General features: G+C 40.5%; 1 protein-coding gene across 1 annotated transcript in view; it reads left to right on the top strand.

The window, feature by feature from the left end:
• Positions 1 to 22,198, top strand: part of itfg1 (integrin alpha FG-GAP repeat containing 1) — a 164,155-nt gene extending 141,957 nt beyond the window's left edge. Inside the window, exons 15-18 of the mRNA XM_020648569.3 lie at positions 3,586 to 3,710; positions 10,421 to 10,503; positions 11,315 to 11,432; positions 21,051 to 22,198. Of these exons, the coding sequence (XP_020504225.1) occupies positions 3,586 to 3,710; positions 10,421 to 10,503; positions 11,315 to 11,432; positions 21,051 to 21,110 (386 nt within the window). The 3' untranslated portion in view covers positions 21,111 to 22,198. The remainder of the gene's footprint in view (positions 1 to 3,585; positions 3,711 to 10,420; positions 10,504 to 11,314; positions 11,433 to 21,050) is intronic.
• The last annotated feature ends 3,177 nt before the right edge of the window (positions 22,199 to 25,375 follow it).

Below are 25,375 nucleotides of genomic sequence, written 5' to 3'. Positions count from 1 at the left end.
GTCATTTTGTTGTTAACTAGGTTCTTGTTTTGATTATTTGTATCTATCTATCTATCTATCTATACGTTTTATTATCATCCATCCATTATCTATACTGCTTATCGTGTTCATGACCACGGGGCAGCTGGAGCATGTTCTGAGCTGTCATTGGGTGAGGGGTGGGGGGACACCCTGGACTGGTCGCCATTCAATCACAGAGCTGACATGTAGACACAGACAAATCTTCATGCTCACTCTCACATCTACATGCAATGGAGTGATTCAAACCAGGAACCTTCTTGCTATGAGGACTGTGCCACCATGCAGCACTTTTTGTTATTATTATTAAATTATGGCTGGAAGCATGGCTAAAAAATGACAGTATTTGTCCAAAAGTCACTCGCTCACCTGTTGTCTTTATAATGTTTCAGAGAACTAACTTGATCATCATCTAGTACATAATCCCCACAGCTTTTCCTCTTTACTGATCTGGTACATTTCTTATACAGGAACACACACACACACATACAGTCCCTTTTCAGTAAATGTCAGACACCACAGAAGCCCCGGCTGTTAGAAGCCGGGGCTTTGTACCACCCTGAACAAGTCAGTGTCCATGAAACTGCACCCATCTCTCCCTGGAAACAGCCAATATTTCTGTCTCTTACACTGAATCCAGAGTGCCATTAAGGCAATTAAGCTGCCTCTTTACACCAGCACAGCCCAGCACTAAAAAACGCTCAGAAAAAGGAAAACATAGAGAGATAGCAAGCGAGTGAAAAAAAAGAAGAGAGACAGTAGAGATGAAAGGGTAAAAGTCGATGTGTCTATTCAGCGTTCAGGTTTATCAGAGCCACAGAATATACGTTACAGCATCATGGACGGGCGTTTATTACACTATTCTAGAGAATTACTGGTTCAAGCCGGATTTATGACACACTTTCTTCAACTGGCTGATTCATTTGTACCTCTTCATCTGATGTTTCAGAGTTTAAATGTAAGCTTTGTCTTGTGCAGTATGAAAGAGGAAAGATTAGAAATACTGAGCTGCATTGAGACATCGACCGTCGTGACCCAGGTTCAGCTGAGGTGGTCGGAAATGAACTGAAAAAATCTCTTCTACAAAACTGAGCCGAGGTTAGGCACAGATTAAAAAAATAAAGAGAAAAGGCAAAGCTGTTGTGCTCTCTGCCTGCAATACGCAGTCTATCCACATTAGTTCTGATCACTGGCTGCCTCCAGGCCTTCCATCTCTGCTCCCATCCCTCTCTCTCCAGCTCCTTCCCTCTCTTTGTTTACCACGTAGAGGTTGATTTATGTCGGCTGCACTTGGCAGAGTTGGGTGGCGTGGGCGAGATACAGCAGCTTGAAGGGGAGAGAGCAGAAGGGAGGAGAAGAAGAAGGAGAAGCTGAAATGAGTAAGGCCAAATCGAAATGATGTATCACGGGAGGCAAGAGAGGGATGAGCAGAGGAGGAAATGAGATGCTGAGGGACGGATGAGAATAGTAAGTCAGGAGGGAAGGATTTGAGGAGGAGGGGGGAGGTTACGTGAGGAGATGGGGGAGGGGGGGGGGGGGGTGTTGGACTGGCCTCAGGTGTCTCACTCTGATTTGTATCTTTTATGATGCGTGTTCATGTCAGAACACAAGGTCTCACACTGCAGTCCCCCCAGCTCCATCGCTTCCTCTTGTGTGTTTACTTGAACGTTTTAGTTTTATCACTGACACTCATGGTCAGAATGGGTCAGGTCAAAGCTGATTACTTTACATCAAACTTTAATGATCACTTTGGGAAAGTAGCGAGCAGCATAGCAGCTACAGTAGCATAAGATCCACTATGTTAACATGCACAGCTGCAATTTAATCAGCTGTGTTGAGCAGAAAGTCAGGACTGAACATGTGCAACGTTGAGCTGTCGGCTGGGTAGCATAAGAAATTATATTTATTATATAGAAGTAAAATATATATCGATATAATAGATATCCACTTTATGACATCAAACATTTACCTTTGCTACCATTCCTTTGAGTTGTTTTTATTCAGTGTTTGATCCATAGCAAGTTTCTTTTTCCGTTGTTAAGTTAATGTCGTGATCTTCGATCTACCAGAAGGTCCTTTCTTTATTTCAAAATAAAAGTGGGCTTAAATTCAGACATAAAGTAAAGTTCTCTCTGCTTAAGAAAGCTAGAAATTTCAAAATAAAAGCCTAACAAATTGTATTTTTAAATGCAAAATAATGGAATTTCAAACATGGGATAGTCACAATTAACTATTGAAATTTGCCAATTAATTGTGATTAAAAATCTAATCGATTGACAGCCTTTAGTTTATTAAATGTACAGTATGTATGAAAAAGTTTTCAAATAATCAATACAAGCAGAAAAGCAAAACTAAATGCGCAAGGAAAACTTGCCAAACTCTGAGACAAGCATGGCTGGGGGTTAAAACAATCATCAATGCACTGTCCTTTTAATCATACAGAGAAAAAGTATGAATTTTTGCATCGCACAACATCTTAATTTATTCTGATTTGTATCCCTTTGGAGGACTGTGGGTGATTAACTGGAGGATATGACAGGGCAGTTTTTTCTGATAAGTTGAGAGCAAGCAAAAAAAAGAGTCACACATAAAATGTAGAAAAGTATTGGCATCACTCAGTCTGCAGTAAAAGGTTGTGGTCTGTGCCAAAATGCAATAGAAAAAAACAGATGATTAGCCAAACTCCCAAATAAGACTCGTAGTCTGAAACCCCACTCATTGACTCAGTTTGATTGTAGCTTAACTCTAAGAATTGTTTGGTTCAGTTCAGATTATTTTAAAGTGGCAGAACACGATATGATCATTGCAATGGAAAAAAAAAACCCTCTCTCTCTGCTACCTCGTACTACTCTGCCAAGCCCCGCCCACCAAATGATGCACCACCAAGTCCACATGCCAACTGCTGTCCCTGTAACTGTCTGTTTCATTCAGCTGGTCATGTCTGACCTCAAAGGACAGAAACACTGACAGCTGATCAGTATACATCTGGAAATAGTTGAAAAGTAGCAACAAGTGATTACTGTACAGCTGTTGTTCTCTCAGCAGCACCGAGGCGAGTTAGAGAGAGCAAGAGACAGAGAGAGCTGTTGACACAAATTATGTTGAAGCTGGATGATGCTAATGTGTTCAGAATGGTCTAGTTATGTGCAAGGCAAGCTAATCTTGATTGTTTGTTTATTCAGATCAGATGATTTCTTTAATGCAATACATACAAAGGTTGGGGGCAGACACAAAAACGTTAGAAAGAAGTTACTATCCACAACCAAACAACTACTAAACCATCTTCAAAGACATTCTAAACATTGGTTTAATAGATCGATACAATCATGGAGACATATGGCAAGTGGACATAACATATGGTGTAAATTATTCATCACAATGATCTATACATTTCTTATAGAATAAAGTTTGCTGGATTCATCCTCCTGTGCTAAATGTTATGTAAATCGATCAACATGTTATAGAAGCAAAATGCATCATTAGTATTGAATACCCTGAGAGTGCTGAAACACACACATCCCTTTAATGACATTAAAATGTGTTTTTCTCTCCTTTCCCCTCCTGCAGCCGGTCAGCTGAGTCAGTCAGCTCACTTCTCCCTGCAGTTGCCCTACACCGTGCTGGGACTTGGACGCAGCGCTAACTTCCTGGACCACCTCTACGTCGGGATCCCCAGGCAGCTGGGGGAGACGGTAAGGATATATTAGAGGTTTATATATATTACCTGGACACCTCACAGCACTAACTGCATGAACTGCTGATGGTCTAAGAGAGAATATCACGAGAGAGATAGAGGTGTGTGTGAGAGGTCCACACACTGAGGAGGAAGATGAGAATAATGGCTGGATCAAAGATCTTGCCTAATTAGGTCATATCTGAGCAGCCTTACCTCAAATAAAAGTCGGAAATGCGTAGCAGAGACATTCAATGGCAAAGCATTAAAATAGCCTCGCAGTTTTGGTGTTCAGAAGCAAAATAACTTCCTTAAAAAATTATTCATGGCAAATTCGACATCATGTACCAGATGTTAGACATTTCTTCTGAGGTTTGTGAGAGTTGTCTTGAAGGGAACCAGATGAGTGCTCGTGTTTTATGATCAAATAAGAAAGGCTGTGCCGGAACAGAACTGACTTTTTATCTTGTAATAACACTCCTGATTCACTAAGAATTGAATGTGGCCGCTAATAGCTCCGTAAATTGTGCATCATATGCTACAGCTATCTGCTGTATCTGCAGCACTAATGATAATCAAGTGCAAACATGCCCAAAACGTTCCCCTGTTCTGTGCAGTTTGCGTCTCTGTGTCTGAATATGAAGACACAAAACAAGAAAGCGGTCTGCACCTTTGCTTCGTCAGGAGATGAGCTCTCATGCTGACGGAGCTGTTTTGACTATTTATCCTAGAAGTGTTATTCACTTTTACAGCCTACCAAGGTCCATATGTGAATAAATAAGGGCGCTGGTGGTGCAGTGGTTAATGCGCAAGCGGAGGCTATAGTCCTCCAAGCGTACGGCCCAGGTTCAGATCCGTCCTGTGGTTCTTTTCTCCACATTCCCCACTCTCTCGCTCTACCTGATTTCCGACTCTATCCACTGTCCTGTCTCTACAACAAAGGCTGAAAAAGACCCAAAAGAAACCTTCTAAAATATCTGATCACATCATCAAAGTCAACGGCATTATTCAGACGTCAGCATGTCGATGTCAACCAGAGTTAACCAGAGCAACAGCACAGGAGGCAATGTGTCTGCTGGGAGGAGCCAGGTCATAAGGAAGGTTTAAAAAGAGTATAATTGTTATGTTTATTTTTCATTGTTTAGAAGAAGTCCAAGATGCAGGCAGGATAGTTTTTATGCCATTCGGTTGGTTAAGGAAGTGGAAGTAAGAAGAAGATGTTTCCTTGTGTGTCTATTGATGGAAGACAAGCAGAATAAGTTTTATTTTGGAGTCAGGATTGATAAAGGTGCAGCAACTCCCCGAGATAATCCGACATATCAGCCCCTCCACGTCTTCACTTTGAGCTTCAAACTTTTTTTCTTCTTTTCATATCACCAAAGAGGATACATGAATGACTCTGTGCTTACTGTCAATACAAACCAGCCTTAGATTAATACTCTGAATAATAGTTTGGATTTCAGTTTTTTAATGAATCCGTCAGCCGCGTTTCAACACTCCACTACTTCAAATGCCAGCGCTCTTCAGCTCAGCTCTCTTAGCTGCTTTCACATTCATCTCCATCTCTGTTTTCTATCTCTGCTCGCACTCGTCACACTCAGTATTAGGTACGACGGGGCCCTTTTTCCCTCCCCTCCCGTGTGGTACCAAGCTCTTCGTCAAGATGCTGATTAGAATTGTAGATGGGCTCGGCCCGCGACTCAGAAGCTGTAGTGCACCGAGAAACACTCATCTCAAAGAAAGTGTCTTTGTTGTCCCCATCCCGCACACTCCTCATGCAGAGATGTGATCTTTTTTCTTTTCAATTTTTCCTTCTCCTTCTTGCCTGTTCTTCCTACAAAATGAATTAATGAAGCCTTAAGATGCAGCCCACTATGCAGAGTAGAGTTATTGTTTACCCCCAGGGACTAGGGAGTGGATTAACTCCATCAAATCTACCTGTAATGAGGAGAAGCTTTCTCTGTTTGTCAACTCCCTTCATCTATTTAGCTCTCATTTTCTTCTTCTCTCAATTTTCATATCCGTCCTGCTCCCATTTTCTCCTTGTCCCCCCTGCTGTGCACATTCTAATGTTCTCCTCCAAAATGAGACTTTCCGCCTGCTGTTTCACACAAGGAGAGGTTTTTGTAAAATCTACTCGGATATCTTCTATCTTCCGTCCAATCGTTGTCTCTTTTATTCCCCCTCCTCCCCCCGTCTTCTTTGAGTCTCTCTCCTCCTGTTCACTTATCTTCCACCCAGGGGATTCCCTTTGCTGCTCAAAGTGGTTTGCTTCACTAATCAGTCCCCTACTTGTCACTCTCACTCTCTCTCTCTGTCTTCCTCAGCCTCCATCTCTGTATCCGTCTGCCTCTCTCTCTCTCTCTCCTAGTGTGCCAGTTTTCCCTGGCTTTGAACCAGAGTGTCTCTCTTTCCCTCTGAAGACTTGGGAACACTTTTCTCTTCCAAACAGCCAGATCCGATCTGCTCCCAGGCAGCCGCGGCGGAGGCTGACTTGTCTCCAGTTCTGCTCCCCCGCCACTTGCTGCACTGACGGCAGCGCTTTCCAAGAGCTAAGCGACAATGGCTGGCGGGCGGGAATGTGTTCGTTATGTTAAAAAAGCATCGCCGTTGTGGCAAGCTCATTCAAAATAGCTGCGAGATGTGGTTCCTCCCAGTTGATGAAGAGAGAGCGAGCAACATTTAAAGAGCAGCGTCGCTTCCAGATTCTGTCACATGCCGAACTGGGAAATGTTTATTCCCTACAGATACGAGCGAGATTACAGCTTTTTAAATCATTAAGTCGATGCCTCCTCTGTTAATATAGCTGAACTCTCGACCCCTAATCAGCCTGAGCGTCACCTCGGATAACTGAGTCACCACACAAGCCAAAAGTGGACTCAGCGAAAGACGAGAGCGGTATCTGATGGAGATTTGGGCTGCTCGAGAAATGAAAGCACTGTTGCATACAGAGGTTAAAAGCAGTCCGTGTCAGTCGCTGCTGATCCCTAAGGCAGCTAACTGCTAAAAATGAAACTTTAACTTTGCAATGTCAAACTGCTGTCAGAAACAGTGCTGCTAGCTAATGTTTTTAAACTCACTGTAATTTGAACTCGTGTTCTTTTTCTCACCGCCTGTCCACATGAACAGCTCAGGATTAAAACCATTGATTGTATATAAATATGGACGTCACTTCTCCATCTCTTTGAATTTGGAGCCAGAACATATGCAGAAGGGATCCGGCTGGTGGAGTCACATAATTGATGCCCTAGCCCTTCCGCTAACCAAACACGCATTTAACTTACCAATGAAACAGCAGCATTGACAGTGACTCCTGCGTTAGTTAGTGATAGTAGCTCCGTCTGCAGGGACTTGGGTTTGAAAAATGAAGGGTCAACGGTTTAAGTCCAAAGTCTGGAAATTCACTTCCTGAGCACCTTGAGCAAGGGACCAAACCTCCAACTGCTCTTGACTTCAGCTGCTCTTGTATATGCATCCCCTCACTCCGTCCATAGGATCGAGCTGCCATCTCTCATCTGCTGCTGCTGCTGCTCTGGTAGAAATGCATTTAGTCACCCCTTTTTTGCAATGAATTACTTATTTAAAACTGAAATTCATAAATTGGTGTAATAACCATTACTACAGAAGTCTGACATGTACTTTCATTTTAGAGTTTGCCCCATGTCTGATCTGTTAAGATGGACGAGGTGGGGGTTAATGACCTGTACTGAAGCCAGTCAGTAGGGAGGGCTCTAAATCCTTTGGCTTCACTTTGACGGGGGGCTGGGGTTTTGTCCATCTTTTTCATACACAGTCTATGGTATAAACTGAAACAGAAGGAGGACTGGAAATGAGAGAAATATGAAACATTCAGCCAAATGGACATTTAAAAACCAGAACTATTACTAGACTGGGTTGATCGGGTGTGCCTGAAGGGGCTTATCGTACATGCCTGAGCAGTGACAGATATTTTTCTAAAGCCTTTGGTGTTTCATGCACACACACAGATTACCTGTCTGCATCTGAATGAGATGCCTTACACTTTCATCTGTAAGTAATGTCAACACATCCCATGCACATTTAGAAACCCAGAGAAACAGCTCCTAGTGATGTTGCAGCAAAGTCAGCTTGGGCTGGTGGTAAGCATGATGGATGAGTGACATGAACAATACAATTCAGTTCAAACAACTTATATTAATCTGACTAGGGTCAAACTGTTTAAATCCTCTGGATCATTCAGTAGTCTGATCGGAGAGGGGACAAAGGATTTTGAATAGCAGGCAGCTTTGCGAGCATGAAAACATAAATATGAAACCTATCCATTATTTTATTGTTGTTATTTGCCCCATGATGTTTTTCACAACCAAAACCAATTTCTTTCATTGCCTAAACCTTATAAGCACATCCTTACCACATGATAAACAGAGTTATAACAGACACTATTTTGTGTCCAAATAAGATGCCAAAGAGATGTGAACGAGCTTTACTATTTGACATGTTTGGCCTGACAACCAGGTGGCAAACTATGGTCGTGAAAATTGAAGCCAATGCTACAAAAGCCAAGGAGTTCCCATTAAGCCTCATATTAAAATGCCCATTTTTACTGCAGAAATAAATGTGTTTATAGTCTGGTTCAGAAAACAGTTTTAGTGTCTATAGCCGATTTATTTTGAGGTAAAAACTGTGTTGTAATTTTTTTATCTGTTTTGATGATATCTAGGTTAAAGCCCCTGGAAGTCCATAACCAAAAAAAGCTTCTTACTATGTAAATTAAGATCATATGTACATGATATCAACTTTCTAAGAGTATTAGAAGTAACCTTCAAATGTTTTTTTTTTTAGATTTTGTCTTTTAAGTTTTTGAACATTTCCAGACGTTGGGTGTTAAAGGCTTTATATGCGATTTTTTAATCCAATAGGTGTCGCCCTTGAGCATTGTTGTGTTAGCATGCTAATGCTAGTGATCTTTATTATGCTCGTATCTTCACACTGCATGTAAATGTACCTGAAATGAGCGTGATCTAGAAACACAGTTAAGCAGTGAGTACAGTATGTTATTCTTCTTTTCTCTAGTCCCTCAATTAAACAACTTTTATACACGAGGGGAGGAGTCAGCCGCTGTCCTAACGATGTCAACAAACTGAAGATAGGACTCTGAAAACTCTGAAAGGGTGTTACACCCATTATAGACAGTCATGACTCACAGAGTTATTTTCAGAGGATATACTTGATTTCTATTACATTTAAGTGTGAAAAATCACATATAAAGCCTTTAAGTGGACCGTGTTAGCTCTGAGATTTATTACGCAATACATTTCTAACCAATAATGAAAACATACACGCATGACTGGCCCAATCAAGAGCAACAAAACTACTCTGCTTCTACTGTTCAGCTTTCATGTTTGTGTGTGGTGTTCCTGGCTGCACATGGACCAGTTTGGATGACAGCTTGTCTTGCAATCAATCCGGTCCTGCCTCCCTGCGCCTGCCCACTGAAAGTCAACACTTTGCCTAGAGTCACTCGTCTTGATTTTTAAAGTTTCTGTTCAATCAAACCAACACTCCACAAAGTTTATTTTCCAGACAGTGAAGCACCCAGATATCCCAGGATGCTTTGAGCAGTGAGTCGGATTTTTGCAAAACAGAATGAATGGGGGGGGGGGGGGGATTTTGAATGACATATATATGAGCTGCCACGCCCACACAGCCCAGAGAAATGACCTAAGCTGTTTTTAAGGTTTTCTACTTGTTATGAATGTTTATTTTCACTCAGATTTTTGTGGATGCTTAAAGATAAATCACATACAGACTTTTAATAATTCAAGTCAGTGTAGGTGCTCTTTGTTAAGTTAGGATTGGCCATATAACTGTAAAACCTCTATCCACCAAGGGTCAGTGTTTCTAAGACTTAAAAATATTTATTTAAAGAAGTAGAATGTATTGTATGCACTGGTTTCAGCAGCTTAATCGACACTTATCCTCAAGTCGAAGTATTTCATCAGATTTAAGAAGTTGAAAATACTATTGGAACATCTCTAGTTTGTATTAGGGCTGGGAAATATATGGAGTTTTTAAGATATATTGATATATTTTCAAACAAGATATAGAGTAAGGGAATATCGTTATTATCAATAAAGTTTATGTTGCATTAAAATAACGTTACAGAGGTGCCAGGTCATCATTTTCTCATCTCTCATCACCATTCAGCTAATCAATATCAAGATATGAGTTTTGGCCCATATTGCCCAGCCCTAGTTTGTATGTACTCTTTCTTATTGTGCTAACACTCAGCAGCTGTTCCAGTTTCCTCTCATGATTTATGTCTTCAAAGCAGACCTCAGTCATGCTATGACGAGTAAAGTTATAGCACGAGAAAAGGCTATGTATATTTCATACAGACACAGACTGAGATTAAGACTTTTTTCAGCGGATGGCTGAATTCGCTCACAGAAATACACACACACACACACGGGTTAGGAAATCTGTGCTGCTCCCCACAGTCAGGGTAATTTGTTTCGAGAAGCAACTTGTCTTTGTCTTAAATGCACAGCTTAAAATAGCATTTCCACAGGACCCTATTATTCTGCCCCACAGGACTTAACATACATATTTTGACTGTGTGTGTGCGTGCGTGCGTGTGCGTGCGTGTGCGTGTGTGTGTGGACATCTGCATGTGATTGCATATGCTGTGACCCTAATGTATTACTATTTATGCGCATACCCAGTTAATGTGTTTCTGCATCTTTCCAGGCCATAAGGAAGAAGGAGTGGACGGCAATCATTCCTAACTCTCAGCTCATCGTCATCCCCTTCCCACACAATAACCCCCGCAGGTACAGAAACACTCACACTATGATGCACAAGACGCATCGAAATTGCCCGCTTCTTCACAGCACCTCATCTGATGCCACTTTAACGGCATATTCAAGTTAATGTTGCAGAAAGCATCGCACATTACAGACACACACACACACACACACACACACACACACACACACACACACACACACACACACAAGAACAGACTCTCACCTCACAGCGTGTGTTCTCATGTTATCATGACGCTGTTCACATGTAGCTCAAAGCCCAGAAGGAGCTCCAGATGGCGCACACACACACACACACACACACACACACACACACACACACACACACACACACACACACACACACACACACAATAACACATGTATCCTCCTCCATATACACTTGTGTACCTGCCAGGCTTGCCAGACATGACAGCACACACACACACACACACACACACACATACACACCATGAGTGAAATGTAATTTCACCAGTAAACACAGAGTTTCTTTGTATTCTTCTCACATACACTCAGAGCTAACAGATTGTGAGATGGTAAATTTAATGTATGAAAGTGTTTGAATTGCTTGAAATACGTAAATGTTCTTGGAAATGAGGGGGAACAGTACAGCTCTTCATTCTGTTTAAATGTCACAAAAAGTGAAAAAGATTCTCATTTATTTTTTTAAACTTAATTAGGACACAGTCTTTGCGCACCATTTGTTTTTTTCTGTCAATGAAAACTGGATGAAACATAAAACAACATTTGGCACACTTGTGTTTTCTCTCTCTGTCTCTCTCCCTCTCTCTCTCTCTTTTTCTTTGTCTGTCCTTAGTTGGAGTGCCAAGTTGTACCTGACTCCCAGCAACAGCGTTCTGCTGACGGCTATCGCACTGATCGGAGTGTGTGTCTTCATCCTCGTCATTATTGGCATCCTCCACTGGCAAGAAAAGGTCAAGAAAGACACAAACACACACACACACACACACACAGACATAAATGGGGCTCCCCTCAACTTAAGATTTTCCCAGTTGACTCAAAGTCATGAGTTGGAGCAGATTCATATTATCTAAATCTGTACGTAGGAGGGAATCAGAAAATCAACTGAGGGCTGAAATGATGGAAATCACTGCCACTGCCAAATCAGGCCAGTAGTTGATGGTGTGACTTACTAATGAAGCAACCCGCGCATGAGCACGTACATTCTTCCTCAGAGGGGTCAGGTACAGAAATACAGAAATGGCTAACGATGAGGTGGGGTTGTAACTCCAACTGATCATAAACTACAAAGCCAGTAAATTTCAAGAAAACGAGAAAATGTTAACTTGGAGTGAGCAGCACAAACAGAACTCGGGAGTCCACCATTCTTGTTGTAGTCCACGTACTCGCGCGCTGCTATGGTTTGTAACCGCAATGTGTGTAAGTCTGTTTTCAGAAAGCACAGTGTTTTAACAGGTTTACGTGGGAACATAGATAATTTGCACTCTGGGTCCCGTTTTAAAATCTTGTGTTTTCAGGCACTCAAGACTCTGACTTTATTTAAACGAACAGCCAAAACACAACAAAAGGTTGCTGTTTTTGGATGAAATTGGTGTGGTGTAAACGGGGCCGTAGTCTGTGACAGTACAGATCTAACTGAACAGAGTTAAATGGGTTGTGTTTTCAATGTCTTCGAGACCAATGAAAACTAAGTTGACTTGCACTCTTTTTATTGACTAACATTTGGTCAGCTCACAAATATACCGATGTAGTTAAAGTTGGCCTCTTCCTGGTGATTTACTGCTTCAGAGTTTGTGTTTGCAAGAAAGAGCAGATTGGTCACAACCCGCAGCAGATGGGTCTCACTGCCCCTGTCCTTAAGTCCTCTAGCCTCCCACAGAGACACACACACACAAACACACACACACACCCTTTGTTTTCTCTCTCTCTCTCTCTCTCTCTCTCTCTGCAGGCCATAACCTGGAAGGACGTTCAGCTGTAATTGCTGCTTCTGTCCTTTCAGTATGGCAGATCTGCTGTTCATTACCGCCGTAAATATGCCCTCTAGGGACTCCATGCATGTTTTCACGCTTGTTTTGTGCTTCAGCTCGTCCTGGTTTGCTCTTCATTTCTATCACACACACACACACACACACACACATACACACACAAAGGAGCCTGATGAGGTCCCACAGACTCTGTGTTTTACAATAATTCTCACAAATGTCCTTCATTTTTGGTCATTTGGTTCCCTTTTCGTCAGCACACACGGTGGTAATGCTGTCTGCAGGGCTGAGCGGAGCAGTCAGTTGTTGGCATCCTCTCCAAGCCATCTGCCGTGCGAGTGTGTGCTCCTAATGTGTGCCTGTATGTGTGCGTGAGTCTACATGTGTGCATGATTACACACACAGAAGCGCTTTAATTGCCCTGTTTTTTGGGAGATGTGGGCGTGAGCATCAGCCTTATTCGAACCGATGCTGCACTTAAAAATGAAAAAAACATGGCTGGTGCCTAAAATCAGTGCCTGCGTGCACCTAGCAGGCTCAGGTGGACGGGAGGATATATTTGTATCTGTGTGTGTGTTGGGGTGTGGCCTATTTAGAGCTTTATGAGTGCTGAAAAACAAGACAGGAAGAGGTAGGGAAATAAAGACTTGAACTACCATTCCTTCACAAATGCAGTGGCTGACACGATACTTTGAGTCAAATCAAATCAAATTGCAGGAATCAATCAACATGTTAGGAAAATTCATAGTACAACAAAGCATATTTGCCTTCAACACTGTGATGGGTTAATGCTGGCTAGCCTGTCGACATCCTCAGTGAAGAAGACCCTGACTCTCATGTTGTCAGTCTAAACACTGCACAGTTATTTTTCCTTTGCTTTACTCATTGTACACAGAGCAATGTCGGAGCAAGAGAAAGAAAAACTTAACAACCCTTCAGTGTTCATTGCTTGAGAGATTTTTATCAGGAGAATCCAACTGGGTCTCTTTCACTCCAAAACAAGCAGACCATGTGATTTAAGCCAAAAGACATGTTCAGTATTTGTGGCATTTCCGTTTGTCAGAGATTCCTTTAGTATTCAGATATCATAATATTGTTACTAAGACCTGGATTATCTGCAGAGATCAGCCCACTACAAAGAAAACAAACCTGCTAAATAAAATGATAAAACGATGATAAAGCCGTTTGACACAGAAGAACTTGGTCACTTTCCAACACTACTCGCCGAGGCTTTTGGGGCTAGAAGCTAAGCTGTCACTAACTTAAGCTGAGCTTGTTGGTCTGTTTCCAGACAACATATGACTTCATTCATTCAGCGGTTTTAATTATATTGTTAAACACGACAGTGATGTGTGTTGAAAGTTTCAGAAAGTTGTCCCCTGTAAATGTTTTTATGTCCGGCTGTGTGGAGATGATAAACCTGCATCCAGCAGGTCATACATGACTCTTGACTTGTTTGACCTGATTTCATTTGGGTTTGACACAATAAATAAATAAATGATACATTTTATTTACTTAGCTCTTTTCAGGTGCTCGTATACACCGTACATTAGTACCCAAGTCTGTAGGGACTTGGGTTGGAAACCATAGGCTCACCGGTTCAAGTCCTGGTGGGGACAAAAGTGTGAAAGTTGGTCTGGTGGCTACAGTGGTGCCAAGTCACTTCCTGAGTACTGAGGTGCCCTTGAGCAAGGCACCAAACCCCCAACAGCTCTGGTGTGCTCCCTGTGTTACAGTGTGTATAGCAGCCCCAGGTCCTGTTTGTTCATATGTGTTTCTGTTTGTTCAGACTTTTGTGTGTGAGAAGCATGACTCTCAATAAAGGAGTGTAGAACCAGAATTTCCCCTCGAAATAATATAAAGTATCTAAAATAAAAAATAAAATTGATTAAATCAAACTAACAAACACAGCAACATTACACACAGGTCAAGCAAACACATACAAACACACATTAGAAGTTCATTTAAAAAGATGAGTCCTGGTTCTTGGTGGGTGAACTCTTAACATTAACTTTAATACTGCTGTGTTCGCTGACGAGAGGTGGTGTTTTCCTGGTGTTTTCCTTAAGTATTTTTCCAGAGATCACTCGTGTGAAACTGTTCTTTTAGCGTTCTCCTCTAAGCTCCTCATTGCAGAAATACAGCAGTCATCTGGATAATTGAATGATGTCTTATGTGTATCTCAAGGCCAGTCCTTTTATTTAAATCCATTTTGAGCCCTGCTGCTATTAAAAAATTTACCAGTCAGGGTTTAATCAGAGCTGCAACAACTTCTGGATATTTGTCATTGGGATTCTGCATCACAAAAATGTGCTACTGTTACGGAATGTACATTTAACACTGACTCATGAAACCAAAACACAATATATTCAAACAGCTTAATAAATTCTCAGGTTTCTACAAAGCATATTCCCCAGCCTCTGTTCCTTAAAGCAGCAATCCAAACAGATTTTAAAGACCAGTGTTCAAATGTTCTCACCAAAATGCTCCTTAGCTTTATATTTTAACTATGTCACCACATTGACCCTCTTGCTCATGAGGATAAAGGAGTGTATTGCCCATCAAGTCTTAGAGGATTCCGACGGAAAGTCAAGCCAGAAGCTGAATGACACTTGTGTGTACAGAACAAGGCTCCTGAAAAACCTCCTGCCCTAGCTGTAATAATTTTCATGTCTTTTATTGACCTCGTTTGGATTCATTCCATCATTTCTGCTCATAGAGCTCCTGTGTGCTGTGATCTACTCTGAGGGAGAATGTGATATTTCACCACTTGAGTATTCTCAGAGTTACAGTCTTTTTGTATGGCCGTTTATTAACCGTAACAGAAGAATTTTTAACGTGAGTCAAAATGTTTCTCCTTCAATCAGTCAAACTGTGTTGGTCCAAACTGTGCTGCAGCAGTTTTGTCTACATCAGGCCTGTCAAGAAGACATAGTGCAGCACTGTGTTCAGGCTAACAGCATCGAGCAGTTTGATTTTTATTTCAATGCTCAGCTGGCCTTTAAACTAAAAGACACACCCGCCTAATCTGATTTAACCTCCTACACCGTCCAGGGAATTAAGAGTGAGGTTGGATCCTGTGAAGGGGGTCACTAAAATGCTCCCCCATGTCTCGTCGTCTTTTAAGGAGGCGGTGCTCTGTAAGGTCAGGTCAAGCCGGCTGATTGACATTTGGCATTTCTATGTGTTAGCACTGCCGCCCCTGGTATTTGCTCTTCTAATAACAAAGTCAGGTGGAGGGCAGTGGCAATGGGGCAAAGACATGTTCTCCTCGCCTAACAAGCTAACAGGACTTCTACAACACTCCACTGAACCTCATTGTAGGCTGGGTAATGAGCTGGGACATTATGCAGATTAAACTGAAATATTCATATGACACTAAGGTGGTAAGAACAGATTAATAAAGACAGATGATAAAACCATGGACTACAAGATGGGGCACATATCCATCATGACACATTGGTTTGTACACTAGGCATTGTATGGACTTCAGCGTGTAGCTTAAGAGGAGTGAGGCTTTAGCATGAGAGCTGTTCCTAGCGACTTGTTTCCCTGTTGATTAGACAGAAATTTCAATTCAGACTAGTCGACTAGTTTAAAGGTTAGAAAACACTCAGAAGAGGTCGCAATTTCTTTAACACTGTCCAAAAACCATATTGTGTGTTGCCTGTTATACTTTCATTTAAAACAGTTCATCACACTCTTCAACAATGAATTGACAGCTAATCTCAAATGCTGTTAAAATGCGACATACATTATTCTGAGGCTAAACAATGTCAGATTGGTTTGCCAAGTGTGGCTAACGTTAACAGTGCTAGCATCACCAGCCTTCATGTCTGTGCTGATTGTGGTTACGCATCGGTCCAGTCGAGTAATTATGTACCAGATGCCACTTGTCCTCTGTGCCGGTTTGCATCCGGGTAGTAGAGCTGGGAGAGCAGGCCCATTAACTTCAGCCCCAGCCACGACGAGAGGCTAACTCCTTTTTTGAGTCAGCCTCTATTGACCATAGGAGGAACTGCAGTCTTTGGTTAGTCAGCCTTGGCTCCAAATGTCCAAGCTTTCCCCTGTGGTTTCCATCAGTGAAAAACTTTTGAAGTAGCAGAACGAAATCCATCTTTGAACCGAGGATGCATCATTATCACGCAGGTCGTGTATGCCAGACTTAATTAGTTGACATTAAAGCCCTATGAGACCTCAAAATCCCCCACTTTGGCTTTCACCTGTTTTCAGACAAACACGCTGCACCTCTAGATGGACACAAATCAATGCCCCGCTGCTTAATGATGATTCAGGCCTCACAATGGCAATTTAGTGGTATCCCCTGGATACGCAATTAGAAAAGGCTTCAACAGCATCACAGCCCAGTGGATTGGTTATCCAGATGAATGGATCAGAAATCAATCCATCCACGCCTTAAATGTTTTTCTAAAAAAAAGCTGAACGTCGATCAGTTTGAGGCGTTGGTATCTTAGAAGATAGATGAGGGCGTTATTAGAAATCAAAGCTGACAGGATAAAAAATGCAGTAAATGTGTTTCTGCCCATCTTTTGGTTGCTGCAGTTTAGTCAACATGAGTGAAGGATTGGCTGTTCATTAAAATAAGACAGACTTGTCAAGAGGTCTCTCTAATGAATATGAGCTGCTCTGCTGCTACTTTTAAACAAAGTGTTGAGGAATTGACAACAGGCATGTTTACATTCAACATAAATGAATTAATCTTTACATAATCTCACTCCCAAGCAAGTGGCAACCGAGGGTGGTGAAAAATGCAGAAGTGCAAAAAACTGCTGTTCCTCGAGTGTCCACTTGAGGCTGTCTGCAAGGTCCCATTAGGTCCCATGTTCAAATCTTTACAGCAGAAATAAACATGTTTACAGCTTTGGTCTTCTCAGCTCGTCACTTTATTGTTTAAAACTGGACAAGTCATCCATTTTGGGGGCGCCAGTAGCCTAGTGGTTCGTGCGCACGCCCCATGTACGGAGGCTGTAGTCCTCCAGGTGGGCTCGAGTCCGACCTGAGGCATGTTGTTCCCAACTCTCTCTCTCTCTCCCGGCTTTCAAACTCTATTTACTGTCCTATCTCTAAATAAATGGTGACCGTCGTTGTTGGGCTTCATATTGCCTCTTCAGAAACTGATGTTTGAACCAATGAGACTACGTCCATGTTTTATATAATCTATGCTCCCAAGTCATCAAATAAACGGATCCTGTTTGCCAAACTGACAAAATAAAGTGGAGCATAGATCATCATTTTTAAATCTCATTAAGCACAAACCAAGCTGCTGTATTTGATGAGTGTGGAGTGAGAACGTGTTGCACCAGTCCAGACGACTGAGTCTCTTTTTTTAATTTCTCATGTGCCAAACTGCTGTCTGATAGCCAAAGGAATGCTGACTTTGCTTCATTCATTTAATCCTGGGCCTCATCCAACCTCATCCCAATGATTTCTGTTCTTCTGTGAGCCGTTTAAGATTCAAACTAATTACAATTCAAATGTTATCGCTTAAGGAATAACACCCAGCAAAAATCCATCATCCACCTCTGTTCTCAAAACTCCAGATTTGAGGTAGAAGGTGCATTTTATGAATGGCCTCTTATCTTGCTCTCCTACTTATGTTTTCGGTGACATCTTGCACGTCTGTCAGGCTGCTCTCAGCTCGACTTTTCCTCTGCCGCCTGCAGCCCTCACACCTGCCTGTGTGCTCTGATGCCCAGATGATGATACTAGACTGCTGACTATAAATACACACTTATTATCCCTTTATAAACGTCCTTAGAAGGCCTTTCCTTATGTATACAAGGACTGAAGCTGTGTTTGTTTGTATGGTGATCCTAGCTAGTTACATTGATATTTCTCCTGAGACTGTATGAGTAGGAAATTTGCAAAGATCATAGATAATGGAGGTAATTGTATTGTTTCTACCTGTTGAGCTCCAATTGAATATTTAAAGGTTAACTTCTCATTAAGGAGTCGCATTCAACTAATTGTCTTGTTTTGTGTTGCAAAAATGTTGTAATTAAATGACAAAGTTCACCGTATTTTTCTTTCATGAGGACTTTTTGAGCATAATAAGCTTTAGGATTAGTGAGTAAGGACACCATGGCAGCAGGTTTTTATCTCTTTGACAGTGTTCACTTTGATCCTGAGTGATGGGAAAATAATGCTGCTCCATCCTAAAGTGATCCCTGAATGATAAACTGCAGCTTGAACATTGAAATCACGGTTGTTTTCTTAGCTGTAGGTTTCAGAGTAAACGCGGTGTGCTCACAACCGGGGTGATTTTGGCATTGTGATTTTAGCCTCTTTTTGTCATACATTTTTAATTTTCATCCTCGAAGCATTCAGGGGGCTACAGCTGTCACCATCTTTGATCTGCATACTTTAGTTTCCATGGTAACAGCACAGGTGTTGTCTCGTATATTACAAGGTTAAGGGGAAAAGGCACAGTTTGTTTGTTCAGAGCAGAATGTTTTATAGTTCACTCACACAAACACACTTAAGACGGGATGTTTTGACACTGGAAGATTTTTTTCTTTACCCACAGATCTGCAGACTGTAGACTGCTCCAGAGTTCACCTGTCCATCTTTCACATGGGCAATGTTTAGTCTTCATGGTCAGCCAGAAACACAAACACACAAACTATGAAATCAACCCATAACCCCTAAACAAATATCCAAAATGTCTGTGATATGTGGACTGCCAAAACACTGATCTAATCAAGAGCTGAGATAGATAACTTACTGATTTAAACACAAAGAACAATGATTATTGATTTTCAAAGACATTCCTCTCCCTCCCCTGTAATTATGAACGACACAACAATTGTGCAGGACTCGAGTACTGATATCTTGACTCAATTATCGACAACAAACTGACAAGGAACGCCAACACCAATGCAAGATTTGCAAATGCTCAATAGCGCCTCTACTTCCTGAAACCTAGAAGTTTTAGTGTTGACGGTACTATGTTGAAATTATTTTGTGTGTTGACCTTTAGTATTAAGAGGGGGGTTAAGGGGGAGGAGGGGGCATTGTCTGTACAAATAGAAACACACTGCATGGTTGTTAAACTAGGCAGCAGGATAACTGGGAAGCAGATGTGCAGCATTTCTTACCTGACATGACCGTGGACATAACCCACCAGATTAGAGCAGACCCTCTGCTGATGCTTTTGTTTTTATGTGCTGTCTGGTTTAAGGTTTTGACGTCTTTATACCCCGAGGGGCAATAACAGTATGATTCTTTCATTCAATGTACTCATACCCCAAAAAATGGACTTGTTTTGTCTTCCTAAATTAAAACTTTAGTATTGTGTTTTTTAAAAATGAATATGAACTTGTGTTCTTTTCATTTCCTGTTGTTTGACATATTCTGCATCTTTTTGTTATCTTAACAAGTTAAAGTAATGTTTATACAAGGAACACAAATCTGTTTGTTTTATTCAAACACAAACCTATGATTAGTAGAACCTGAGAGAATCAGACTGGTCTCTTCTGGAGGTGTGAGTATTGACTGTCTACTGGCCCCCTCTGTGTAATAATAGTAAAGAACTCATTTTACCTCATTCAGTTTCTAACAAGCTGTGTTCTTTCTTCACAGATTTTAGGCTTTTTATTGAATATTACGATAATTAAATTCAGATTAATATGAAATGCCTGTGCAGCACACACAGGATGTTACAAATAGGAGATTTCTGCTGGAAGAATCTAAATCATTTTTTATCATCACTCGCAATCAGAAATCCAAATTAGCGGCTCACAGTGTTTCTGCTGGATGGAATTAAGTGAGATTTCTGCATGCAAATGATTTTTGGTCCTGTTCATATGTTAGCATTTCATACAGATAAAACACAGTATTCACGAAGCCTCCTAAATACTTAGAGTTCCTCCTAGTGACAAAATCCTCAGAAAAATGTTAGAATCAGGACATTTTCTTTATTTTCTCCTCCGCTTGAGAAACTCTTAAGACCATTAACAGTCCTTTTTACTCCTCCAACAGTTTAACACCTATGGAGCTCTCTTAAAGGCTAAAAAGCTTTGTAACAAAGATCTAGTCTTAACTTTAAGTGGGAATTCTTAGAAAATGTCACGATTGTAAGAATCTTCTCAGAAATTTGTCAATAGGAGTGACTCTTCGTACCCAGGAGGCTTCGTGAATACGGCCCCTGATCTCTTTTCACACATGAAAAGAATTCAGACCTGTACATTTTCATGTACCCTGTGGCTTTTAAAGATGGGTGATGAATTCTGGGAATAAAGGGATTGACAGAAACACAAAGATTTTTCTGTATGTCTGACGGCCTCTGTGTGCACTGTGTACTGTGTTTATTTGATTTATCTATTGACTTTTACTTTCCACTGATTATACTGTAATGTCTTAGTCCTCGTTTGTTCTATGTTCCTTTCACACAGAAGTGTCAAAATAAATCATGTGGATATGTTTGTCACTGGTGTTAAAGGAGAACTTCTCTTCTCCTGTGCTTCAGTCCCTTCAGAGTATTTAAAGGAGCTTGTTACTGATTTTGTTAGACCAAAAAACAGTTCAAAAGCTGACTGTCTTTGTTTGACTTTGTGTGTCTTTTAGAAAGCAGACGACCGAGAGAAGAGGCAGGAAGCCCACCGTTTCCACTTCGACGCCATGTAATGGAAGAGAACTGCATGATGGGAGATCATCGTCTCCTGTCCTCGTCCGCCTTTTGCCCCTCGCCCTCACACACACAACTTTTTCACTCACACGTTTTAAGGGCCAATAAATGGATTCCTCATTCGCCCTAAAATGTTTCTTTTAGATATTTTGCCGTCCTCCAGTCCGATGTGAAATATTGATGTTGCGTTTCATTAATTCATTCCAGTGTTAGAAGTACAGGAGCTGTAACAAGGCCATGGAGACGCGGAGAGAAATCCTGATGGGGATCACTCAGGAGTTTAAAGCAGGGCTTTCTGTGGACGGACTGCATGATCTCCAGCCGTGTTATTAAAGTATTCCTTTGGCAAAACCACGCTGATTTCTGTTGAAGCGCCCAATAATTACTGCAAAATGATGAGCTGTGTTAATTCACTGGAAGGAAAGCACTCTTGGCACAAAGTGTTAAATGTGAAACGTTACTTGAAGTCCATGTGTGTTACTGTACATTGTCTAGTTTATGTCACATCTTATTTTTAATCTAAATGATTGTAAGGAAATCAAACGGAATAATTTGTTCAAACTCACCTGATGAAAAGTGAACCAAAACAGACATGAATCATAATAACAACAATCATGTACTTAACTGAGAATGAAACACGGTCTTCAGGTGGCCTGAGTGCAGATTCATGTTTTCCTCAGTCGATCATATCACAGTGCATCATGGGAGTGCCAAAAAAAAGCTTTTGTTTTGTGTTGTGTCCCTCTATTTCTAATATAGCTGCATGAAGGCTCAGCAGATCATCTAAAGACACTTTGTCCTGCTGAACATGGCGTTTTACTCCACACTTTTTTTAAAGATTAAGTTTCAGTTATTGTTGTCTTTTGATAGTTAATCAGGCCAAGCACTCCAGTGTGTTCAGATCTTCATTTTTAACGAGAATGAGCTCATGCCTTTCCAAGTGGTTTGCACTTTATAACTAACGATTAACTGCGGGTGTTTGTAATTTATTTTGCTCTGTGGATTTTATTTGCTAATGAATGTTCGAGCTACTAAATGTGTTTACTTACTGAGTTTGAAAATAAAGATTTCTCCTGCTTAAAAACAACTGCAGCATTAAAATGTCATTTTCTTGTTATTCTGCTTCTTCAATTTCTTATTTTACTGGAGCCCTTAGTGGACATGCATCCATTCATTTTATTTACTCATACTTCCTGTGATAATGAGTCATATTCAGGTTGTTTTCTGGAGATCTCTACTAATTTATCTCATCATCTCAAGGTGGTTGTACCGTGGTAACAAGTTAAATTCAGTTGTCTTTCTTAAGATCTCAACTTATTTATCTCACTGTCTCCAGATAACAAAGCTTGTTTACATAATTTCTGGTAGAAAACAAAACAATTGGCTGGTTATTGTGATTGCCCAGGCCATGACACGCCAAGTGAATATCGTCCGCCTTAATGAGGTAAGTTATGCCTATTTCACTGATTTGTTTTGTGCTTCTCCAATTCTGGGGATATGAGATAAATATGTCAAGATCTTAAGAGAACAAGCGGAAATGATTGCAGGAAAACAGAGTGAATAACATGTATGGAAGCATGTCCTCTTAGGACCTCCGTATTCTTTTTTATACATTTCCTTTATCTCTGTGTCGGAGCAGAAAAAACTTAAGGACAAAAAAAATGGCAGGTGCAAGTTTTCTTAGATAAAGCATGGCTTTAGAGTCATAATTCTTTCATCAATTTAATTTCTCAATTTGTCTTGATCTTTGCTCCAGTGGTTATTCTCTATGAATTTGAAAATGCCTCACTTTTTTCTCAATTTTCTCAAAATACTTTTTCGAGAGGTCCTCTGAGATCGTTGATCTTAATAAAGCTGTGTGAAGTTCATCAACAGAAGCTGCAGATCTAATGTTATAAAATGTATTTCAGGGTGATTCATCAAATTCTTTCCAAAATCATATATCTTTGAATTTATGCCTTTAAGTTCAAATCCACACGTTTTCTGGGGCGTAGATGGCCTAGCGGTTAGATAGTGTCACATATGGAGGCTGTAGTCTCTCAAGCTCAACACTGTCCTATCTAAACAAAGTCAAAAATCCAAAGAAAGTAATCTTAAAATATATGCATTTATATACTGTATAGGCTTATATATATATTTTATGACTTAAATTTGGTTTTGGTTAGTAGAACTGACTCAGTGAACATTTCCTGATGCAAAGCCAGAAAGAAGCGGCTCATGAACGGTTACATGGATTTTTTAAATTTATTTTGTATGCACTTAATTATAGGGCAGGAGATATCCAGTCCAAAGTTTAAATAAGGAAAATAATTATCGGAAATGTATACATGGCCATAAGTTCTTATACAGGTCAAAACATGTCAAAGATTTCTGAGTGATAGCTGATAGAAATGTTTATTTCTTTTTTTTTCTCTGCTAAGGGGTTTACAACAGAAAAAAATGAAAAGGTTCACCAAAATTTGCAGATTTGCAAATTCAAATACTTAAATCACAGTTACTGACCTCTAGTTGGCGCTGTCTTTTTTCATTTAAATCTTCAAAGTGATGAAAACAAAATGATTCTGCAGGTAGATCTGTGTACAGAATGAGAATATTAGCATATCATTAGTTAAAACATGTGAGCTTCAGGTCATTAGATCAAATGTTATTCATCTACTTGGGCACTGCTTGCAGCTTTAAATATTTGTATTATCTCTTTGGCATATTGCATTGTTCTTGAAGTTGATTGTGAAATATATAAATAGAAATTAAGTCCTAAACCCATCAACAGGAATGATTCCCCTGAAACTTATTTCTAAGAACATCTTTTTGTGTATTTTGTTGCTGGGAAGCTAGAGGGTGATTTACACTCCAAAAAAGAATCACCTTTATGTACTTTTGTTATCTAAATTTGTAATGAGTGCAGCAGCAGTGGAATTAAACTGCCTTTAATTTTAGAGGACCCCTGGAGGCTCCTATAAGCTCCCCGCTGGGCTCAGCACCCCACTTCAGCAGCTAGTCTGCTAAATAATGCATGAAGAGAGGAAGCCTGTCTTAAGCTTGTAGCCTATAAGCAGATCACTACTGATGCAAAGCAGGAGGTTACAGTATTGATAACCGATAGTTCAGTGCATGAGTGTGTGTGCATGAGTGTATAGGCTCATTTCTGATGGAAAGCAAAGAGTGTGTTACAGCAAGTAGACAAGCTGTGTGAAGCTACATAAAGTGAGCCAATACCGGAAGAGAGATCTTTTGCCCTTAGAAATAAAAGCACAGTAGCCTATGTCAGTGCAGGTTTGTGACTTCTGTTTCATTCGGTGTTTTCTCACAGAATGAGTGCAGTTCATGGGCCTTAAATAATTAATAACAGAGCTTTGAAGAAGTTCTTGGAGAGTAACATAGACTCTGTTTTACCTTCAACTGTATGGTAAATAACTATTTTTTTCATCTTGCAGTACTGCTATGTCAGAGTCCCATCGATCGGTAGAATACTCACAATAAACTTACTAAGACAAACGTATTGGGCCTTAATCATATTATTGAATTTTGCCTTCATAACAACAAAATGAAAGAAAACAGATTTGATGCACTAATGCAATAATAATTGCCACTAAACTGAAACTTCATTCTTAACTTCATTGTTTCACATTTCTCCATGATTATAATCACCACTTAAAGATAGTGTTCTCTATACCTACCATGTAATATAAATGTACATGTCAGCCTTAGTATTCTGATCATTCGATTATAACTTTATTATGTTTTACTAGTGAAGACATTTTTGACAAATGCAGTTCAGATTGTATAACCTCAGCACTGGATGTTTTTTTTGTTGTTTTTTTTAGAAGGATTTGGACAATCCAACAAATTCAAGAGAAATGTTAAACAAATTGTGAGTTACCCACAGTGTGGAATGAAATAAGTGATAAGATACTCGGAATGGAGCATCTTGCAGCTGTCAAGCTTTTATATAAACGCATTATGCTCATCTAATTTGCATGATGTTTCCAAACAGTAATATGAAAAGGGCATTGATAAGAAGGCAGAATTAAAAGAAGAAAAAGACAACCACAATATATCTTGACAAGTGCAAATTGTGTCTTTTTATTTTATTTTGAATATCTGCATTCTCGTTGTGACTATATTATGATTGAGGTTTCATTGTGAAACACCGGAAACGGGGATCCGTCATGGTTTCTTACTTGACGCTACTCATGACAAGCCGCTCATTGATGTAAGCAGCGCCCACGGCTTAAATGAGCCTCGTTCAGGAGCATTTCTTAGT

This window comes from Labrus bergylta, chromosome 3 (genome assembly GCF_963930695.1).
Source record: "Labrus bergylta chromosome 3, fLabBer1.1, whole genome shotgun sequence".
Lineage (NCBI taxonomy): Eukaryota > Metazoa > Chordata > Actinopteri > Labriformes > Labridae > Labrus > Labrus bergylta.
The sequence above is the reverse complement of the archived record's forward strand: the minus strand, read 5'-3'. Positions and strand labels throughout refer to the sequence as shown.